Here is a 15812-nt window from a genome sequence, read left to right as displayed (position 1 = left end):
AGTTTTTTTAATTATAAATTCAGTTTCATTACTAGTGATCAGTCTGTTTAGATTGTCTGTTTTTTCCTGGTTCAGTTTTGGGAGATTATATGTTTCTAGAAATTTATCCTTGTAGGATGTCTGGTTTGTTGGTATATAACTGTTTACAATATTTTCTTATGTGTGGCTTTTTTTTTTTTTTTTTTGGTATCTCTATTTTCTTATGTGTGTGTATGTTTTATCTCTTGTTGTTTCTCTTCTTTCATTTTCTAGTTTTATTTATTTGAAATCTCATTATATTGATGAATCTGGCTGAAGGCTTATCAATTTTGTATATGTTTTTAAGAAAACAATTTTCTGTTTCATTGATCTTTTTATTGTTTTCTTGTTTTATTGTTTATTGATTCTTTATTTCCTCTCTGAGTGTTGTTATTGCATTCTTTCTGCTGATTTGGGTTTTGCTTGTTCTTCTTTTTTCTAATTCCTTTAGATGGTAGTTTGGATTGTTCATTGGAGATTTTTTTATTTCTTGAGATAGGCCTATATTAGTGTAAACTGCTTTTGCTGTATTTGGTAGATTTTGGAGAATTGTTTTTTTATTTTCATTTGCCTCGAGGTGTTTTCTGATTTCTTTTTTAGTTTCTTCATTGATCAGTTGGAGTTTTAGTAACATGTGGTTTAGTCTTCATGTGGTTTGCATTTTCCCCATTTTCTTTCTATAATGGATTTCTAGTTTCATACTGTTGTGGTCAGGAAAAATGTTTAATATAACTTCTGTTATCTTAAATTTTTTTCTTATTTCTTTCTCTTAAATCTTTGAATCTTATCAGCTTGCAGTTTTTAAAAAGCTTATTAATATTGGTGAATTTTTGTATAACCATTTTAATATTCAAGATGGGAGAAAAAAGCAACATTTGCAGCATATTATGCTTTGTTTCAAAAAAGATAAAACATAACTGAAACATCATGAGAAAAGATTTGTGCAGCGTGTGGGAAAGGTGTTGTGACTGATTAAACATGTCAAAAGTGGTTTGTAAAGTTTTGTGCTGGAGATTTCTCACTAAACAATGTTCTACAGTTGGGTAGGCCAGTTGAGATCGGGAGCATTCAAATTGAGACATTAACTGAGAACAATCAGTGTTATTCAATGCAGGAGATAGCCATCATACAAAGAATATCCAGATCAACATTGAATACCATTTGCACCAGCTTGTTATTTTGATGTTTCCATTCCAAAGCAAAATAAAAAACCTTCTTGACCATATTTCCACATATGAAAATGTTCCGTTTTTAAAACGATTTGTGACAGATGATGAAAAGTGGGTGTTGTACAGTAATGTGGAACAGAAGAGACTGTGGGGCAAGTGAAATAAACCACCACCAACCACACCAAAGGCCAGTCTTCAGCCAAAGAGTGTGTTGTGTATATGGTGTCCGGAATCAGTCAACAGAGAATACATAGTCTTCCATCAGAATAACACAGTTCAGTTCAGTTCAGTTGCTCAGTTGTGTCCGACTCTTTGCTACCCCATGAATCGCAGCACGCCAGGCCTCCCTGTCCATCACCAACTCCTGGAGTTTACCCAAACTCATATCCATAGAGTCGGTGATGCCATCCAGCCATTCTCATCCTCTGTTGTCCCCTTCTCCTCCTGCCCTCAACCCCTCCCAGCATCAGGGTCTTTTCCAGTGAGTCAGCTCTTCACATGAGGTGGCCAAAGTGTTGGAGTTTCAGTTTCAGCATCAGTCCTTCCAATGAACACCCAGGACTGATCTCCTTTAGGATGGACTGGTTGGATCTCCTTTCAATCCAAGGGACTCTCAAGAGTCTTCTCCAACACCATAGTTCAAAAGCATCAATTCTTCGGCACTCAGCTTTCTTCACAGTCCAACTCACATCCATACATGACCACTGGAAAAACCATAGCCTTGACTAGACGGACCTTTGTTGGCAAAGTAATGTCTCTGCTTTTCAATATGCTATCTAGGTTGGTCATAACTTTCCTTCCAAGGAATAAGCATCTTTTAATTTCATGGCTGCAATCACCATCTGCAGTGATTTTGGAGCCCAAAGAAATAAAGTCTGACACTGTTTCCCCATCTACTTCCCATGAAGTGATGGGACCGGATGCCATGATCTTAGTTTTCTGAATGTTGAGCTTTAAGCCAACTTTTTCACTCTCCTCTTTCACTTTCATCAAGAGGCTTTTTAGTTCTTCTTCACTTTCTGCCGTAAGGGTGGTGTCATCTGCATATCTGAGGTTATTGATATTTCTCCCAGCAATCGTGATTCCAGCTTGTGCTTCTTCCAGCCCAGCATTTCTCATGATGTATTCTGCATATAACTTAAATAAGCAGGGTGACAATATACATCCTTGATGTACTCCTTTTCCTATTTGGAACCAGTCTGTTGTTCCATGTCCAGTTCTAACTGTTGCTTCCTGACCTGCATATAGGTTTCTCAAGAGGCAGGACAGATGGTCTGGTATTCCCATCTCTTTCAGAATTTTCCACAGTTTATTGTGATCCACACAGTCAAAGGCTTTGGCATAGTCAATAAAGCAGAAATAGATGTTTTTCTGGAACTCTCTTGCTTTTTTGATGATCCAGCGGATGTTGGCAATTTGATCTCTGGTTCCTCTGCCTTTTCTGAAACCAGCTTGAACTTTTGGAATTTCACGGTTCACATGTTGCTGAAGCCTGGCTTGGAGAATTTTGAGCATTACTTTCCTAGCGTGTGAGATGAGTGCAATTTGCGGTAGTTTGAGCATTCTTTGGCATTGAATAACCAAGAATACCACAAGACCATGTTTATTTGATCACCAGGCAAAACTGTTACAGCTTGCCTGGGGAGTTCTGATTCATCTGCCATGTTTAGCAGACACTGCACCTTCAGGTTTCCATTTGTTTTGGTCTTTACAAATTCTCTTAATGGAAAAAGTTTCAGTTCACTGGTAGACTGTAAAAGGCACTTGGAACAGTTCTTTGTTCAAAGATAAGAAGTTTAAGAAAGATGAAATTATGAAGTTGCCTGAAAAATGGCAGAAGGTAGTGGAACAAAACAGTGAATACATTGTTCATTTCTTGGTGAAAATGAAAAATGTGTCTTTTTTTTTTTTACTTAAAGAAAGAAGAAGAAGAAGGAGCTTTTTGGCCAACCCAATACTATATCCTTATTGATTTATTTTCTAGATGATTGGTATAAGTGGGTTCTTAAAGTCCCCTACTATTATATCATTGTCAGTCTCTCCATTTATATATGTTGTGTTTGTGCTTAGTTGGTCAATCATGTTTGACTCTTTGTAACCACATGGACTGTAGCCTGCCAGGCTCTTCTGTTCATGGGATTTTTAGACAGGAATATTGGAGTGGGTTGCCATTTCCCCCTCCAATTATATATGTTAATGTTTACTTTATGTATTTAGGTGTTCCTATAGGGCATATATGTTAATGAGTGTTAAACCCTGTTTTTATATTGATTCCTTTATTATTTGTCTTTTGTTATAGATTTTGTGTTAAAATGTTTTTTGATATGAGTATTATTCCCCCAGCTTTCTTGTCATTATTTGCTTGAAATATCTTTCTCCATACCCTCACTTTAAGCTTATGTGGGTCTTTAGCTCTGAAGTGAGTCGCTTTTAAGCAGCATGTTGTTAGATCCTGTTTTTTATTTCAGTCAGCCACCCTATATATTTTTTCTTTTTTTCCGCTGCACCTAATAACTTGTGGGATCTGTTGCCCAGCCAGGGACTGAACCTGGGCTGTGGCAGTGGAAGACTGGAATCCTAACAACTAGGCTACCAGGAAACTTCTAGTGCAGTTTTCAGTTTGGTAACCACCATGGGTTTGTTTTTTTTTTTCCAATTTCTCTTTTATTTATTTATTTTTTTTTTCAGTGGGTTTTGTCATACATTGATATGAATCAGCCATAGATTTACACGTATTCCCCATCCCGATCCCCCCTCCCACCTCCCTCTCCACCCGATTCCTCTGGGTCTTCCCAGTGCACCAGGCCCGAGCACTTGTCTCATGCATCCCACCTGGGCTGGTGATCTGTTTCACCATAGATAGTATACATGCTGTTCTTTCGAAACATCCCACCCTCACCTTCTCCCACAGAGTTCAAAAGTCTGTTCTGTACTTCTGTGTCTCTTTTTCTATTTTGCATATAGGGTTATCGTTACCATCTTTCTAAATTCCATATATATGTGTTAGTATGCTGTAATGTTCTTTATCTTTCTGGCTTACTTCACTCTGTATAATGGGCTCCAGTTTCATCCATCTCATTAGAACTGATTCAAATGAATTCTTTTTAACGGCTGAGTAATATTCCATGTGTATATGTACCACAGCTTCCTTATCCATTCATCTGCTGATGGGCATCTAGCTTGCTTCCATGTCACCATGGGGTTTATATATGTTGACCTGTAGCTATATGTACTAGTTTTAAACTGGTAATCATTTAGGTTCAAACACATTGTAAATGATCTACATTTTTTTACTCCTTTCTCCCACATTTTCTGTTTTTTTATGTCATACTTTAATCTTCATTTTTATCCCATATCCTATATGTAGTTATAGTTGATTTAAAATTCTTTTGTCTTTCTCAGCATCAGGGTCTTTTCCAGTGAGTTGGCTCTTTGCATCAGTAGGCCAAAGTATTGGAGCCTGATTTTCAGGATCAGTTCCTTCTAATGAATATTCAGGATTGCCTTCCTTTAGGATTAACTAATTTATTCTCCTTGCTGTTCAAGGGACTCTCAAGAGTCTTCTCCAGCACCACAGTTTGAAAGCATTACTTCTTCAGATCTCAGCGTTCTTTTGGTCCAACTCTCACATCCGTACATGACGACTAGGAAACGATAGCTTTGATTATATGGCCCTTTGTCAGCAAAGTGATATCTTTGCTTTTTATTATGCTGCCTAGGTTTGTCATGGCTTTTCTTCCAAGGAGCAAGCATCTTTTAATTTCATGGCTGCCATCACCTGTCACAGTGATTTAGAAGCCCAGGAAAATAAAAGCCTGTTGCTCTATTTTTTTCCCCATTTGCTTGCCATGAGGTGATCGGACTGGATGCCATGATTTTTGCTTTTTGAATGTTGAGTCTTAAGCCAGCTTTTTCACTCTCCTTTTTCACCATCATCAGGAGGTTCTTTAGTTCCTCTTCGCTATGTGCCCTTAGGGTGGTATCATCTGCATCCAGGGGATCTTCCCAACCCAGGACTCCCACATTGCAGGCAGATTCTTTACGAGCTGAGCTACAAGGGAAGGACCATGTGCTTATCTGAATTTGTTGATACTTCTCCCAGCAGTGTTGATTTCAGCTTGTGGTTCCTCTAGCCCGGCGTTTCTCATGACGTGCTCTGCATAAAAGTTAAATAAGCAGCATGACAATATACAACCTTGACGTACTCCTTTCTCAGTTTGAATCAGTTCATTTCCCCATGTCTGGTTCTAACTCTTGCTTCTTGACTTACATACAGATTTCTCAGGAGGCAGGTAAGGTGGTCTGGTATTCCCATCTCTTGAATTTTCTACGGTTTGTTGTGATCCACATAGTCAAAGGGTTTAGCATAGTCAATGAAGCAGAAGTAGATGTTTTTCTGGAATTGCTTTGCTTTTTCTGTGATCCAAGGGATGTTGGCAATTTGATCTCTAGTACCTCTGCCGTTCCTAAATCCATCTTGAACATCTGGAAGTTCTCAGTTCACATACTGTTGAAGCCTCGTTTGGAGGATTTTGAGTGTTACCTTGCTGGCATGTGAAAAGAGTGCAGTTGTGTTGCTGAGTTTTCCAAGTTTGCTGGCATATTGAGTGTAGCACTTTCACAGCAGCATCTTTTAGGAATTGAAATAGCTCAGCTGCAATTCCATCACCTCTACTAGCTTTGTTCCTAGTAATGCTTCCTAAGGCCCACTTGACTTTGCACTCCAGGATGTCTGACTCTAGCTGAGTGATCACACCATCATGCTTATCTGGGTCTTTAAGAGCTTTTTTTGTACAGTGCTTCTGTGTATTTTTGCCACCTCTTCTTAATATCTTTTGCTTCTGTTAGGTCCATACCATTTCTGTCCTTTATTGAGCCCATCTTTGCATGAAATGTTCCCTAGGTATCTCTAATTTTCTTGAAGAGATCTCTTCCCATTCTGTTCTTTTCCTCTGTTTCTTTGCATTGTTCACTTAAGGCTTTTTTTATCTCTCATTTTGGAACTCTGCATTCAGATAGGTATATCTTTCCTTTTCTCTCTTGCCTTTTGCTTCTCTTCTTTTCTCGGCTGTTTGTAAGGCCTCCTAAGAGTATGATTTTGCCCTTTTGCATCTCTCTTTCTTTGGTATGGTTTTGATAACTGCCTCCTGTACAATATTACAAACCTCTGTTTATAGTTTTTCAGGGACTGTCTATCAGTTGTAATCCCTTCGATCTATTTGTCAGTTCTAAGTCATAGAACCACTGAATGGCCTAGTGGTTTTGCCTCCTTTCTTCAATTTAAGTCTGAATTTTGCAATAAGGAGTTCTTGATCTGAGCCATAGTCAGCTCCCGGTCTTGTTTTCGCTGACTGTATAGAGCTTCTCCTTCTTTGGCTGCAAAGAATATAATCAACCCAATTTTGATATTGACCATCTGGTGGTTGTCCATGTGTAGAGTCATCTCTTATGTTGTTGGAAGAGGGTGTTTGCTGGGACCAGTGCATTCTTTTGTCAAAACTCTGTTAACCTTTGCTCTGCTTCATTTTGTACTCTAAGGCCAAACTTGCCTGTTACTCCAGGTTTCTCTTCAATTCCTCCTTTTGCATTCCAGTCCCTTAATATGAAAAGGGCATCTTTTTTTGTGACATCTTTGGTGTTAGTTATAGGCGGTCTTGTAGGTCTCCATAGAACCATTCAACTTCAGCTTCTTCAGCATTAGTGTTTAGGGCATAGACTTGTATTACTGTGATATTGAATGGTTTGCCTTGGAAATGAACAGAGATCATTCTCATTTTTGAGGTTGCATCCAAGTACTGCATTTCAGATTCTTTTGTTGACTCTGAGGGCTACTCCCATTTCTTCTAAAAGATTTTGCCCACAGTAGTAGATACAACGGTCCTCTGAATTAAATTCCCCCATTCCGCACTGTAATATTGTAATTAGCCTCCAACTAATAAAAATAAATGGAAAAAAAAATTCCCCCATTCCAGTCCATTTTAGTTCACTGATTCCTAAAGTGTCAATGTTCAGTCTTGCCATCTCCTGTTTGACCACTTCCAGTTTGCCTTGATTCGTGGACCAGCTTCCTATGCAATGTTGTTCTTTACAGCATCGGACTTTGCTTCCATCACCAGTCACATCCACAACTGGGTGTTGTTCTTCCTTTGGCTTAGTCTCTTCATTCTTTCTGTAGTTATTTCTTCATTCTTCTCCAATAACATATTGGGCACCTGCTAACCTGGGGCGTTATCTTTCAGTGTCCTGTCTTTTTGCCTTTTCATATTGTTTATGGGGTTCTCAAGACAAGAACTTGGAGGCAGTTTGTCATTGCCTTCTCCCGTGGACCGTGTTTTGTGGGAATGCTCCACATAACTTGTCCGTCTTGGGTGCCTACACAGCATGGCTCATAGTTTCTTTAGGCTACACAAAGTTGTGATCCATGTGATCAACTTGGTTAGTTTGCTGTGATTGTGGTTTTCATTCTGTCTACCCTCTTGCGTGAGCTTCCTGATGGGAGGAACTGGCCATGGGGAAAACTGGGTCTTGCTCTGGTGGGTAGGACAGTGTTCAGTAAATCTTAAACCCAATTTTCTGCCGATGGGTGGGGTTGTGTTCCCTCCCTGTAGTTTGGCCTGAAGCCAAACGGTTATAGGGGTAATGGTGACCTTCTCCAAAAGGACTTTTGCCTGCCCACTGTGCCTCCCATGACTGCTGTTGTCAGTGTCCCTGATCTGTGGCAGGCCACTGCTGACCTATGCCTCCCCCAGAGATAATTGTTCTCCAGTTTGTGGATTGGGCTTCCCTGTGGCTCAGGTGGTGTCTGTCTACAATGCTGGACATCTGAGTTTGATCCCTCAGTAGGGAAGAGCCCCTGGAGAAGGAAATGGCAGTCCACTTCAGTGTTCTTGCCTGGAAAAGCCCATGGGCGGAGAAGCCTGCTGGGCTGCTGTCCACAGGGTTGCAGAGAGTTGAACATGACTGAGCAACTTCACTTTCGCTTTCACTTTTGTGATTGTCCACCTGGTGGTTCTGTGGTGGGGCTGATGGTGACCTCCTCCAGGAGGACTTAGCCCACACATGTCACCTCCCAGGACAGCTGCTGCCAGAGCCCCGTCCCTGCGGCCTACCACTGTTGACTCATGCCTGTGCAGGAGACCCTCATACTCACGAGTAGGTCTGTCAGTCTCGGGGGGTTGCGGCTCCTTCCCCTGAGTCCTGGTGCACACGAGGTTTTGTTCGTGCCCTCCAAGAGTCTGTGGCAGCTATGGGGTTTGATTTTAAATGCAGCTGCCTCCCTCACTGTCTTGTTGCTTCTCCTTTGCTCTCGGATGTAGGGTATCTTTTTTTGGTGGGTTCCAGCATTTTCCCGTTGATGATTGTTCAGCAGGTAATTGCAATTTTGGTGTTCTTGCAGATGAGTGCACGTCATGTAAGTGGTTGATCTATAGCCTTTACTATGTATTTGTTTTTGTGGATTTTTTTGTTTTGGTTTTGGAGTTTCTTTTCTTTCTTTTTTTTTTTTTTTGTTGTTGACTGCACCATATAGCTTGTGGGATCTTAGCTCCCCAGCCAGGGATTGAATCCGGGCCCTCGGTGGTGAAAGTGCCAAGTCCTAACCACTAGACTGCCAGGGAATCCCCTATATTTATCTAGTAGGATTTTACGTTTCCTATAGATTTTTGTTTTTCTTGTTGTAACCTTTCCTTTTTCTTAGAAGCTGTCTTTTAGCATATCTTTTAGGGTCGTTTTTAGGAGTTTATGATGAACTCTTTCAGCTTTTGCTTGTCTGAGAAGTTCTTTATCTCTCCTTCAATTTTAAATGATAATCTTCCTGAGTAATATATCTAGGTGGTAGGTTTTTTCCTTTCAACACTTTAATATATCATGCCAATCCCTGATTGCTTACAAAGTTTCTACAGAAGAAAAATCCAGTGAGCCTTATGAGGGTTCACTTGCTGCCTTAGAATTCTCCCTTTATCTTTAACCTTTCCCATTTTAATTATGATATGTCTTGATGTACCTCTGTTTGGGTTCATTTTGTTTGGAACCCTCTATGCTTTCTGTCCTTGGATATCTCTTCTTCAGGTTTGGGAAAATTTCAGCTGTAACTTCTTCAAATATATTTTCGACCCCTTTCTCTCTCCTCCTTCTTGGACCCTATAAGCAAATGTTAATATGTTTGGTGTTGTCCTAGAGGTCCCTTAAACTCGTCCCATTTTTTAAAATTTGTTTTTCTTGTTGTTCTTCTGATTGGGTGATTTCTATTATTTTGTCTTCCATACCACTTAAAATGTGTTCTTCTGTATCACCAAGTCTGTTATTTCTTTCTGCTGTATTTTTCACTTGTTATTGTATTTAGTTCTGATTTTTTTTTTTTTTTAGTTCCTTGTTAAAGTTCTCACTGTGTTCATCTGTTCTTTTCCCAAGTCCGATTAGCATTCTAATTAGTAATGCCTTGAATTCTTTATTTAGTAAATTATTTACCTGTGTCATTAGTTGTTTTTTTTCATGGATTTTGTCTTGTTCTTTCATGTGAAGCAAATTCTTCTGTCTTGTTATTTTGCTTAATTTTCTCTGTCTCTATGAAACTTGGTGAAACAGGTACCTATTGCAGTCTTGTAGGGGTGTCTGTGTTGGGACATCCCTAGTCAGTACCAGGTGCCTTTGGTAGAAGAGCTGGATTTCATATGAACATGATTACATCTTCCTCCATGGAGTGCTGGCAGCTTTCACCTTACTTGGGTCTAGGGATAGAGACAGATGGGCTAGAACCAGAGTCAGATGTGAGCTTGGGCTTCTCTGCCCAGTGCCCAGTACCACCCGATTGTGGATGAGATCAGGTTCCATGTTGCTGGAATACAAGGCCTGAGGATCAGGTCTGAGCTGGCTCTGTTTTCTCTGAGTATGTGTGCTCCCCGTCCCAGCACTGGCACACTTGCCCTCGAGGGGGGCTGAAGCAAAAGGGGCACATGTGGGCACTTGTCATGGATCGGGGTGCATGCCCTGGTGGTTTTGGCACCAGTTTAGAGGACCAGACTGCTATGAGCACCCACCGTGGTTGCCTTTCCCTGTTCAGATGCTGCATCGGGCCTGAACCGGCTCCACCCTCTACAGCTACATTCTCCACAGCCAGGGCAGCCCTTGCCCTGATGTGGAGCTCTGCTGCGGAGCGGGCAGGGCCAGGGCAGATGCTCTGTGTGGGCTGGGCGCGCACCACGGATGCCCTATTACCAGTCAGAGTTCTGGCCTGTCCCAGTCCACCTCCTTTGCAAGCGCCAGCAACGATTGCCCCTGACCTGTTTGGACGCTGCCCCAGATCCAAGCCACCCTGGTCCCCTGCAACTGTGCACGTCCGTTGGCTAAGGCAGCCCTTGTTATAGTGTGGAGCAGTGCCACGGGATGAGCCCAAGCCAGAGTGGCTGCTCGGCTCGTCCAAGGTGTGTGCTGGGGTGATTGTGGGAAACGGGCCAGAGACCTGCTTCTTCTGTCCTATTTCAGGAGTAAGCTCACTCTTCATGAGTGGAGGCTAGGTTTCTTAGAGCCCTGTCAGTCCCACTGGTTTTCAGACGACCTAGAGGGACACCTTCCCGGTGTTGGACACCAGGGATAGGGAGCCCAGTAAGTGGTTCAAACCAATGATTCCCCAGGAAGGCCCCTGGGCCTGTGTACTCTTTGCTCTTCTGTGCCTGCTCTCAGAAGGCGAGGGCAGCTGCACAGACTTGCTTCCCTTCTCATGCTGTTCAGTTTCATGTGCATCTTCCTTACACCTTTGGTTGTGTAAGAGTCTTAATGCCAGTCTCCAGTTTGTTTTCAGTGAGAATTGCTCCACACGTAGATGTATTTTTGATGTGTTCGTAGGGGGAGGTGAGCTCTGTATCCTCCTACTCTGCCATCTTGACCCCACCCCTCAAGTTTTTGGTTAAATAAGTGCACAATTTTTTAAAAAAGCTTTTGTTTAATTATTCTAGTTTTGCATATTTCAGAAGATGAGATAAACCAGGGAATTAAATATTATTTCAGATAAGAATTTTCTTATTTGAAGTATAGTTGATTTATATTGTATTAGTTTCTGGTGTATAGCAAAGTGATCAAGTTATATACATATATATTCTTTTTCATATCTTTTCCATTATAGGTTATTATAAGATACTGAATATATAGTTCCTTGTGTTGTACAGTAGGACCTTGTTGTTTACCTGTATTATATATAATAGTTTGTATCTGCTCATCCCAAATTCCTAATTTTCTCTCCATCTTGCTATTTTCCTTTTTGATAACCATAAATTTGTTTTCTGTGTCCGTGAGTCTATTTCTGTTTTGTTAATAAGTTCATTTGTGTCATTTTTTAAATTCCACATATGAGTAATATCATACATTGTCTTTCTGTCACTTATTTCACTTGGTAGGATAATCTCTAGGTCTATCCATGTTATTGCAAATGGCATTATTTTATTTTTTCTGGCTCAGTCCTGTGTGTGTGTACTACATCTTCTTTTTATTTTATTTTTTTAAGTTGTATTGGTGTGTAAGTGCTTCACAATGTTTTGTTAATTTCTGCTCTGTGACAAAGTGAGTCAGCTATGTGTATGCACACCCCCTCCGTCTCGGACTTCCCTTATCACCCGCTTTCTGTCTGCTCACGTGTCAGTGGACATTTAGGTAGCTTCCATATCTTAACTTTTGTGAAGAGTGCTGCTTTGAACATTGGGGTACATGTATCTTTTTGAATTAGAGTTTTCTCTGGATATATGCCCAGAAGCAGAGTAGCTAGATCATATGGTAGCTTTTGTTAAGAAACCTCCATACTGTTTTCCATAGTGGCTGTACCAATTACCATTCCCACCAACAGTGTAAGAGGATTCCCTTTTCTGTACACCCTCTCCAGAATTCATTATTTGTAGACTTTTTAATGATGGCCATTCTGTCCAGTGAGAGGTGATAACTCATTGTAATTACGATATACATTTCTCTGATAATTAATGGTGTTGCACATCAGATAAGAATTTTTAATTGAATAATTAAGGTTGTACATATGCTGTGTGGCCTTATATCACCTGTATGTTTTATAGTGCAGAATAAGCATCATTCCCAGGTAGTTAGAATATCAGCAGATTTCTTAAGATACTACACTCTATCAGTAGTAAGCCCATGTTTTTCTGTATCGGTAGAAATAAGATTATTCCTGTTTAGATCACATGTGCTAAGTTGCTTCAGTTATATCTGACTCTTTGAAACCCCATGGATTGTAGCCCGCCAGGCTCCTCTGTCCGTGGAATTCTACAGTCAAGACTATTGGAGTGGATAAGCCATGCCCTCCTCCCGGGGATCTCCCTGACCCAAGGATCAAACCCACAGCTCTCAAGTCTGCTGCATTGTCAGGCAGGTTCTTTACCACTAGTGCCACGTGAGAAGCCCACATAAAAGAGATCATACTTAATGGGTCAGACCTGTTACAAATAGGAGGGCCTAGCAAGAGGTCAGAATAGCTTGCACAGTTGAGCCTTCTTTGGGTTCCCAGAGTTTGAAGAGAAATGGCCTTCAGTAATAAAAGGAGTTAATTACTGATTGTATGTGGATTTGAAGATCTGTGACGTTCCTTCCACATCTAAATATGCTTTCTTATCTGCCAACAGGTACCACTGTAACTGCTTTACGATTATTTAAGAATCTACCTGTAAGAAAGCAATTTTACTCAACTGCTAAAAAATGTAAAGATGAAATAAAAAAGATCCAAGATCTCCTTATAAGCTATGGTATACTTAAACCTGATGTAAGGATTGTTTTTATACATAACAAGGTAAGCATTATTGTACTTTCTACAGAATTTTTTGATATATGACAGTAATGGGACACTGCATTCTATCTAAATCAGATGTGTAAGAGTCTTTCAAAATTTGTCCACATTTGTTTAGTTTTTTCTTTATTGTATAAAGAGCATCTTTGTTACCTCACATCTATATGAAATCTGATTGAACCTTTTATTTCTTAATTTCTAAGATTAAGTTATTCCACCAAGAGACTTTTTCATCCGAGAAATGTTTGAGTGCTTCCTAAATATGATGACTGAGACTTGTTCTTTTCCTTTAAGAAGTTCACTGTTTAAAAAAAACAACGAAGAAGTTCACTGTTTAGTGATATTTTCTGCCATTTATTTTAAATGGTTTCTTTGGAAGAGTTTTTTGTTTGCTTTTTAAAGGAAACTCTACTCATTTCTTTCCATTTTTTTCAAAGCAGGGCTGATAAGGAATTCCTCTTGTTACTTGATAAATCTTAGGGGGAAGGAAGGTTTACATATCTTCTGAATGTTCTATTTCATAAAATTCCACATGTGCACCTCAAAATATTTACTGTAAGGAGAGTAGAACCACACTGCAGAAGTTTGTAAACCTGGTGGGGAGTAGAGATGTAACATTTATTGAGGGTGTGCACAAGGCCAGTACCTATGCTAGACACATGAAGCTTCTGTCACCCACAGCAGCGGCCGAGTGAAGTAGACATTTGTCAGCGCGCAGTGGTCCTCTGCGCTGAACCTAGAGGGGCTGGCTCAGCATTGCACACCTGGCAAATAGTTGAGATGGGTTTTGAAACTTTACATGCCTACTGAGTGTAGATTCTTCACAGTCTACTGTTTTGTCTTCCTGTTTTAATACTATATCACATTGTGTAATTCTTTTCTTGGTTTCAGAGCACTTGCAATAACCTTGTAGGTTAGACAGCCTTACCTCTGTTCGTATAGGGAACTTGAAGCTCAGAATGATCTAAGGAATTGTTTTTTTGTTTTGTTAATGAATTTCCTTCTTAAACATCACCTAGCGGTTCCCTTATTTTATCTATTGATTCATGGCTGTGGTGGGTCTTTGTTGTTGCATGGGCTTTTCTCCAGTTACAGCGAGCAAGGGCTGCTGTCTAGTTACAGCGCATGGGCTTCTTTTCAGTGGCTTATCTTGTGGCCGAGCATGGGCTCCAGGGCCTGTGGGCTTCAGTGGTTGTGGCATGTGAGCTCAGTAGTGTTGGCTCCCAAGCCGTAGAGTGCAGGCTCAATAGGTTTGGCACATGGGCTCACTTGGTCTTTGGCATGTAGAATCGTCCTGGATCAGGCATCGAACCTGTGTCTCCTACATTGGCAGGCAGATGAGGGAAGCCCCGTTTTCTCTTTTACAGTAAGTAATTCTGCTGAGATCCGAACCCTTTTTCATCCAGTTTTCTTTCCACTCCATGTCTTTTTGCTTGCTATTAAGAAGATCTGATGTTTTTTAATGTAATTATTTTTGACTGCTCCGGGTCCTCGTTGCTGCGAGCAGGCTTTCTCTAGTTGCGGTACCTGGACTTCTCATTACAGTGCCTTCTCTTGGCGGCATGTGGGGTCTAGACTGCATCGGCTTAGTGGTTGCAGTGTGTGGGGTCTGGAGTGCATTGGCTGAGTGGTTGTGGCGTATGGGGTCTGGAGAGCGTGGGCCGAGTGGCTGCGGCGTGTGGGGTCTGGAGAGCGTGACCGAGTGGCTGCGGCGTGTGGGGTCCGGAGTGCGTGGGCCGAGTGGCTGCGGCGTGTGGGGTCTGGAGAGCGTGAGCGAGTGGCTGCGGCGTGTGGGGTCTGGAGTGGGTGAGCGAGTGGCTGCGGCGTGTGGGGTCTGGAGTGCCTGAGCGAGTGGCTGCGGCGTATGGGGTCTGGAGAGCGTGAGCGAGTGGCTGCGGCGTGTGGGGTCTGGAGTGCGTGGGCCGAGTGGCTGCGGCGTCTGGGGTCTGGAGAGCGTGACCGAGTGGCTGCGGCGTGTGGGGTCCGGAGTGCGTGGGCCGAGTGGCTGCGGCGTGTGGGGTCTGGAGAGCGTGAGCGAGTGGCTGCGGCGTGTGGGGTCTGGAGTGGGTGAGCGAGTGGCTGCGGCGTGTGGGGTCTGGAGAGCGTGACCGAGTGGCTGCGGCGTGTGGGGTCCGGAGTGCGTGGGCCGAGTGGCTGCGGCGTGTGGGGTCTGGAGAGCGTGAGCGAGTGGCTGCGGCGTGTGGGGTCTGGAGTGGGTGAGCGAGTGGCTGCGGCGTCTGGGGTCTGGAGAGCGTGACCGAGTGGCTGCGGCGTGTGGGGTCCGGAGTGCGTGGGCCGAGTGGCTGCGGCGTGTGGGGTCTGGAGAGCGTGAGCGAGTGGCTGCGGCGTGTGGGGTCTGGAGTGGGTGAGCGAGTGGCTGCGGCGTGTGGGGTCTGGAGTGCCTGAGCGAGTGGCTGCGGCGTATGGGGTCTGGAGAGCGTGAGCGAGTGGCTGCGGCGTGTGGGGTCTGGAGTGCGTGGGCCGAGTGGCTGCGGCGTGTGGGGTCTGGAGAGCGTGAGCCGAGTGGCTGCGGCGTGTGGGGTCTGGAGAGCGTGAGCGAGTGGCTGCGGCGTGTGGGGTCTGGAGAGCGTGAGCGAGTGGCTGCGGCGTGTGGGGTCTGGAGTGCCTGAGCGAGTGGCTGCGGCGTGTGGGGTCTGGAGTGCCTGAGCGAGTGGCTGCGGCGTGTGGGGTCTGGAGTGCGTGGGCCGAGTGGCTGCGGCGTGTGGGGTCTGGAGAGCGTGGGCCGAGTGGCTGCGGCGTGTGGGGTCTGGAGAGCGTGAGCCGAGTGGCTGCGGCGTGTGGGGTCTGGAGAGCGTGAGCGAGTGGCTGCGGCGTGTGGGGTCTGGAGT

The 15812-nt window shown here is 43.0% G+C and overlaps 1 protein-coding gene across 5 annotated transcripts in view; it reads left to right on the top strand.

Moving 5' to 3' along the window:
• Positions 1–15812, top strand: part of PMS1 (PMS1 homolog 1, mismatch repair system component) — a 115587-nt gene that overhangs the window by 40171 nt on the left and 59604 nt on the right. For all 5 annotated transcript variants that reach the window (XR_009691771.1, XM_061135445.1, XM_061135443.1 and 2 more), the window contains exon 5: positions 12803–12966. Coding sequence is in view for 4 of the 5 variants with exons in the window: in XM_061135445.1 (XP_060991428.1) it covers positions 12803–12966 (164 nt within the window). In the remaining variant the exon portion in view is untranslated. The remainder of the gene's footprint in view (positions 1–12802; positions 12967–15812) is intronic.

This window comes from Dama dama, chromosome 33 (genome assembly GCF_033118175.1).
Source record: "Dama dama isolate Ldn47 chromosome 33, ASM3311817v1, whole genome shotgun sequence".
In the NCBI taxonomy this organism is placed as follows: Eukaryota; Metazoa; Chordata; class Mammalia; order Artiodactyla; family Cervidae; genus Dama; species Dama dama.
This window is presented reverse-complemented; position numbering and strand designations above follow the sequence as displayed.